The sequence below is a fragment of the Triticum dicoccoides genome, chromosome 3B (assembly GCF_002162155.2).
Source record: "Triticum dicoccoides isolate Atlit2015 ecotype Zavitan chromosome 3B, WEW_v2.0, whole genome shotgun sequence".
Classification (NCBI taxonomy): Eukaryota; Viridiplantae; Streptophyta; class Magnoliopsida; order Poales; family Poaceae; genus Triticum; species Triticum dicoccoides.
The window spans coordinates 418,594,381-418,601,135 of NC_041385.1; the positions used below are offsets into that span (position 1 = coordinate 418,594,381).

At 50.1% G+C, this 6,755-nt stretch overlaps 1 protein-coding gene across 2 annotated transcripts in view; it reads right to left on the reverse strand.

Annotated features, from left to right (window-relative positions):
* LOC119276276 (zinc finger CCCH domain-containing protein 8-like) overlaps positions 1-6,755 on the reverse strand; it is a 15,271-nt gene that overhangs the window by 2,911 nt on the left and 5,605 nt on the right. For both annotated transcript variants that reach the window (XM_037557305.1, XM_037557306.1), the window contains exons 3-6: positions 473-526; positions 293-391; positions 161-217; positions 18-74 (exon numbers count right to left, since the gene is read on the reverse strand). In XM_037557305.1, the coding sequence (XP_037413202.1) occupies positions 18-74; positions 161-217; positions 293-391; positions 473-526 (267 nt within the window). The remainder of the gene's footprint in view (positions 1-17; positions 75-160; positions 218-292; positions 392-472; positions 527-6,755) is intronic.

Genomic DNA, 6,755 nt, shown 5'->3' on the forward strand with positions numbered 1-6,755 from the left:
AGTGGATAGCCTTTTACCGGACAAGGTTTAGAAGGCTTCACCGGTAAGGTAGAATTACCAGAAATTAGAGACTCCTGCAGTCAAAGCACAAAACCCACGTTGACATTTAAGATTATGATGGCTCCGGTTAGCAAAAGAGAGAGGGTGGGTAGCCTTTTACCGGACAAGGCTCAGAAGGCTTCACCGGTAAGGTGGAATTACCAGAAAATAGAGACTCCTGCAGTCAAAGCACAAAACCTACGTTGAGATTTAAGACTATGATGGCTCCAGTTAGCAAATGAAAACAACTTACTTTATCGCCTGGTCCAGCCACTGTTCCATCATCCTTTTTCTTTGAATGGTTGAACTTGCATTTAGACCCAAACTTACAGTCACCAGTCTTCACAAAAAACTGCACCATCAAGAATATTGCTATGAACAAACATACTGGTTAGTCCACTATATTCTGAATAGGGGGCTATGATTAGCTTACAGGACAATTTGGTTCCCCTGGACGTTCGGGATAGGATTCCCCAGCCTTTGTACCCTGTAAAATGAGTTTTAAGCAAGCGAAATAAAGTTTTGGAGGAATGCAAGACACAAGGTACAATTGCCAGGTGGTCCCAAAAGACTGAAAAACAACAAAACTGATAAGGGAACACAAATCAGAGGTATGACAGTTTCAAGCAAGTGGTTCATATGAAAACTGGAAATTGCATTGTTTTACTTCATAGCCTCTATTTTCCTCAGACCTATATGTTTTTCCCATAGACTTAGGTGTGGATATTTATTCTTCAAAAGGTAGATAAGGCCAACATGCTGAAGATATATTTACTTATTTTATATAAATGGGAATGGGTGTGTTGGTGCCTGGTGGTACTTAGTACATCACTACCCTGTTCTTGCATACCTAGTCCATTTTCCACCTTCCTAAAATCAACAATGAAAAAACAAACTAGCTAAAAGTCGTCTCCTTATTTCCACCTTCCTACACATTTCTCAACAGAAAATAACAATGGAACACAATGAAGCTCCTAAGAAATTAACTTGACCTTTTTGCTAAAAACATCTAAGAAAGGAGATGTGTCGGGCTGTACAGGGCTTGAAGGAGCACGGTTGTGCAGCCTCTGTGGATTGGACTGAGCAGACCACGATGGCTTATAACTGTTAGATGTGTATAGTCCCTTTTTGGTATATCCCCAGTGTACAAGGGGTTTCCTGCACTTTACCACACATGTATATGTAATGGCCTTTGGCCCTCAGTAAATACTAGTTGCTCGTTATCCAACATGGTATCAGATGCTAGGTTCCCCTCTCTCCCTCGCACGATGCAACTCCGTGCCCGTACCAAGTCTACCCCGTTCTCACCTGCCGCCGGCCATCTCCAGCTGCTCTCTGGCCGTTGTCTTGTCCTCTCGTCCGGTCGCTGCAGTTCCTGGCCTCACTGGTCGCTGTGCCGTTGCTCCCGGCCTGCCTCCTCACCGTCCGGTCGCCGGCGCCCCTAGTCTGTCCTGCCGTCGCCGTTCCAGGCCCGTCCGGCTGCCGCCGCTCCCCGGGCCTCTCCGTCCGGCCACCGGCGCTCGCCGTTCCCGGCCAGTCCGGCTACTGCCGCCGCCCCCTGGCCTGGCTGCCCCGGCCCGTCCAGCTAACGCTGTTGGTTCCGGTCGGGCTAGCCTGGTCCTGGTCAGGCCCCTCGTGCTCCTCCCTCGAGCGAGCCAGCCGCGAGCGCGAGGGTCTCTGCTCGATCCCGATTCGGGTCCCCTGCCTCGAGCGAACGAGCGTCGCCTCTGCTCGATCCGATTCAGATCGGTTCACCTCAAAAAAAAAGAGCTCCTCATGTCTTCTTCGGGCTATGTTGCTGTTCCTCGGTGCTCAGTGATATTTGATGGCACCAACTATGCTGAGTTTGCGGGCTTCATGCGTATCCATATGCGCGGACTTCTACTATGGGGCGTTCTTTCTGGCGAGGTCCCTTGTCCGCCATGCCCCAGTGCTCCAGTGGCTCCTACACCACCAGCACCGCCGGTTTTTGCTGCTGATGCTTCTCAGGCAGATCGGGATGCAGCCAAGGCTCTCGACGATGCTGCAGTTGATGCTTATGATCAGCAGGTATCAGCCTATTCTGACGCTCTGTCTGTCTACCAAGATGATCTGTCTGCTTACACTCAGTGGTGCAATGATGATGCTCGAGCTGCTGTTGTTCTCACTGCGAGTGTTCTCCCTCAGTTTGCTTCCGAGTTCATGGGCCTTGGCACTGTTGCAGCGATGTGGTCTTATCTCTGTCAGCGCTATCAACCCTCTGGTGATGCTCTCTACTTATCTATGGTGCGTCAGGAGCATGCTCTTCAGCAGGGTGACTCTTCTGTTGATGAGTTCTACACACAGAGTTCTGCCATCTAGCGCCAGCTTGACTCTCTTCGGACAGTTGTTTGTGGATCTTGCCGATGCTGCCAGACTATGCGGTCCGACTTGGAGTTTCAGCGTGTCCATGAGTTCTTATCGCGCCTCCGTTCCGAGTTTGAGCCTCGTCGCGCGCACCTGCTTGCTCGTGGTCGTGTTCCTATCTCGGAGGTGCTTGCTGAGCTTCGTGCTGAGGAGACCCGCCTTCGTTCTGCTGGGTTGCTTGCGGTTCCATCTGTGTTGGCTGCCCGAGCTCCTGTGTCGTCTGCTCGTCTCACTAATCCACCGCTCCTGCCCACACCTTCAGGGGGGGTGGGTCTAGGGATGGCAATGGGTACCCATTACCCACGTACCCTGCGGGTAAAAACCCTATTATGGTATGGGACAAAAAAGTATCCATGGGTATATGAATAGGGAAATGTTAAACCCATCGGGTAGAGTGGGTACGGGTATGGGATCATGTAACCCATACCCACATACCCATGTACCCATATAAAATCTATATGAACTCAAAATTATCTCTACACTTTATCATGAATTTGTGAACTCAAAATATATGACTGTGTGATGATGTTTTGATGTGTTGTTGTTTACGAGAAAGTGATGTTGTTTATTAAATATGATGTTGTTTATGATGTGTTGTTGTTTAAAAGTGTGTTGTTGTTGTTATAATCTATTGTTGTTTATAGATTATAATTATATGTTCTTTTTATGACTATGAGTAGTTCAAACTGATGCTTTGCAAACATGGGTAATTTTAACCATGGGTACCCATGTACCCTCTCGGGTAACGGGTATGGGAAAAAATTATACCCATTGATGAGTATGGTAAGGGTGATGGGTAAGCTCAAAGGGAATGGGTAAGGGTATGGGGTGGCTCCACCCGTACCCAAACCCTGCAGGTGCCATACCTAGGTGGGTCGCCCTCCTTATGTTGAGAAGGGCCGGTCATGCCGTGACACTTTCTGTGACTACTGCTCCAGGCCAGGTCACCCAGAGTCTGATTGTCATCAGAAGCAGCGCAACCAGCGCAACCACAGGCGCTCCTCTTCCAGTGGGACTCCTGTGTCGTCATCGACTCCGTCACTCACTGACCAGGACATTGTACGCCTCAAGCGTCTACTTGCTTCCTCCGGCTCCTCGTCGACTGGTTACACTGCTGCTGTGACTGCATCCACTTCTCCACCACCGCAGGCATCTACACAGTCATGTACATCTTCGTGGGTTCTGGATTCTGGAGCCTCCTTTCATATGTCTTCTGATTCTTCCGTGTTGTCTTCTCTCCGACCTCTTGATTCACCTGTTAATGTTCTTACCGCTGATGGCACACCTCTTCCTGTTGCTAGCCGTGGTCTTCTTTCCACTCCATCTTTTTCTGTTCCTAGTGTTTCACATGTTCCTCGCCTTACCATGAATCTTTTTTCCGCTGCGCAACTTACTGATTCTGGTTGTCGTGTCATTCTTGATACCGACTCTTGCTCCATTCAGGATCGTCGCACCAAGGCTTTGGTTGGTGCCGGCCCCCGGCGTCGTGAGTCAGAGGGCCTTTGGGAGGTTGACTGGCTTTGTGTTCCTTCCGCTGCCACCACTTCAGCCAGCTCCCATGCTCTTGCTGCCTCTTCGTCTGTGTCCTTCCAGCAGTGGCATCATCGCCTTGGTCACATCTATGGCTCTCGCTTGTCTTCTTTAGTTCGTCAGGGCCTCTTAGGGTCTGTATCTGGAGATGTTTCTTTACATTGTAATGGTTGCAGACTTGGCAAACAGACCCAGTTACCTTATCCTACCAGTGAGTCAGTATCTCAGCGTCCTTTTGACTTAGTTCATTCTGATGTCTGGGGTCCTGCTCCCTTTGATTCGAAAGGTGGTCATCGCTACTATATCTTGTTTATTGATGATTTCTCTCGCTACACTTGGCTCTACTTCATGAAATCTCATAGCGAGGTTCTCTCTATATACAAACGTTTTGTTGCCATGGTTCACACCCAGTTTTCCACGCCCATTCGTATTTTTCATGCTGACTCCGCTGGTGAATTTATCTCCCAGTTGTTGCGTGGTTTTCTTGCGGAACAGGGTACTCTTGCCCAGTTCTCATGTCCTGGTGCTCATGCTCAAAATGGCGTTGCCGAACGTAAGCATCGTCATCTACTTGAGACGGCTCGTGCACTGATGATTGCAGCTTACCTTCCACCACTTTTGGGCTGAGGTTGTTTCTGCATCCACCTATCTCATCAACATTCAGCCATCGACTACTCTGCAGGGTGGTATTCCTATGGAGTGTCTCACTGGTCGTTCTCCTGACTACTCTGCTCTTCGTATGTTTGGATGTGTGTGCTATGTCCTTCTTGCCCCGCGAGAACACACCAAACTGACTGCTCAGTCGATTGAGTGTGTTTTCCTTGGCTACAGTGATGAGCACAAGGGCTATCGCTGTTGGGATCCTGTTGGTCGTCATTTGCGCATCTCGCGTGATGTGACCTTTGACGAATCTCGCTCTTACTACCCACGTCCTTCTTCCTCGGGCTTCTCTATGGACGATATTTCTTTTCTTCTCCCCGATACACCCTGCTATGTGCCTCATGTTTCACCTACTCCTCATGCACCTCTCATTCCTTCTCCTTCACCACCGACACCATCTTCCCCATCCTTCTCCACCTCTCCACGATCATCTCCAGTCCGTCGCCCTCTCTCACCGTTTCCTCTCCACTATACTCGCCGCCCTCGTTCTGAGGATGCTTCTCCTGACGCGCCTTCCACCTCTGGTGCACCTTTCTTCACACCTCCCCCGGTTCATAACCTCCGTGCTCGGCCTCGCCCCCCGCCTGATCGCTACTCTCCTGATCGCTACGGTCTCTCTGTTATTGCCAAGCCCACTTCCTATCGGACTGCCATGACTCAGCCTGAATGGCAGCTTGCGATGGCCGAAGAGCTTGCTGCCCTTGAGCGCTCTGGCACATGGGATCTGGTTTCCCTCCCTTTCGGTGTTCGTCCCATCACCTGCAAGTGGGTCTACAAGATTAAGACTCGATGGTTCTCTTGAGCGCTACAAAGCACGTCTTGTGGCCCGTGGTTTTCAGCAGGAGCAGGGACGCGATTATGATGAGACATTCGCTCCTGTGGCCCACATGACCATTGTCCGCACTCTTCTTGTTGTGGCTTCTGTTCATCATTGGTCTATCTCTCAACTTGATGTTCAGAACGCTTTTCTCAATGGCGAGTTGTGTGAGGAGGTTTATATGCAGCCATCACCGGGGTACTATGCTCCTGATGGTATGGTCTGTAGACTTCGCCGCTCCCTCTATGGTCTTAAACAGGCCCCTCGTGCCTGGTTTGAGCGCTTCGCCTCTGCGGTGATTGTCGCTGGTTTCTTGCCCAGTGATCATGATCCCGCGTTGTTTGTCCGCACGTCTCCTCGTGGTCGGACTCTTCTCCTTCTCTATGTTGATGACATGATCATCACTGGTGACGACTCTAACTACATTGCCTTTGTTAAGGCTCGCCTTCGCGACCAGTTCCTCATGACTGATCTTGGTCCACTTCGCTATTTTCTTGGGATTGAGATCTCCTCAACCTCTGATGGCTTCTACATCTCCCAAGAAAAATATATTCAGGATCTTCTTGCTCGCGCTGCTCTCGATGATGAGCGCACTGTTGTGACTCCTATGGAGCTCAACATTCAGCTTCGTGCCTCTGATGGTGACCCCCTTCCTAATCCCACTCACTATCGTCACCTTGTTGCCAGTCTTGTCTATCTCGCTGTTACGCGTCCTGACATCTCCTATCCTGTCCACATCCTGAGTCAGTTTGTTTCAGACCCCACCTCTGTCCACTAGTCATCTCCTCCGTGTTCTACGATATCTTCGTGGCACGATCTCTCAGCGCCTTTTCTTTCCCCGCTCCAGCTCCCTTGAGCTCCAGGCCTACACTGATGCTACCTGGGCTAGTGATCCCTCTGATCAACGCTCGCTGTTTGCTTATTGTGTCTTTCTTGGTGGCTCTCTTATTGCCTGGAAGACCAAGAGACAGACTGCAGTTTCTCGCTCGAGTACAGAGGCTGAGTTGCGAGCCATGGCTATGTTGACGGCTGAGGTGATCTGGTTACGATGGTTACTTGAGGATTTTGGTGTGTCTGCTACTACCTCGACTCCCTTACTGTCAACAGTACCGGTGCTATCAGTATTGCGCGTGACCCAGTGAAGCATGAGCTCACCAAGCACATCGGTGTGGATGCCCACTTTGGCTGCTGTGCAGGATCAAACTCTCATTCTTCACTATGTGCCTTCTGAGTTACAGTTGGCGGACTTTTTCACGAAGGCACAGACTCGAGCGCAGCCTGACTTTTTCCTCTCCAAACTCAGTGTTGTTGATCCACCATGAGT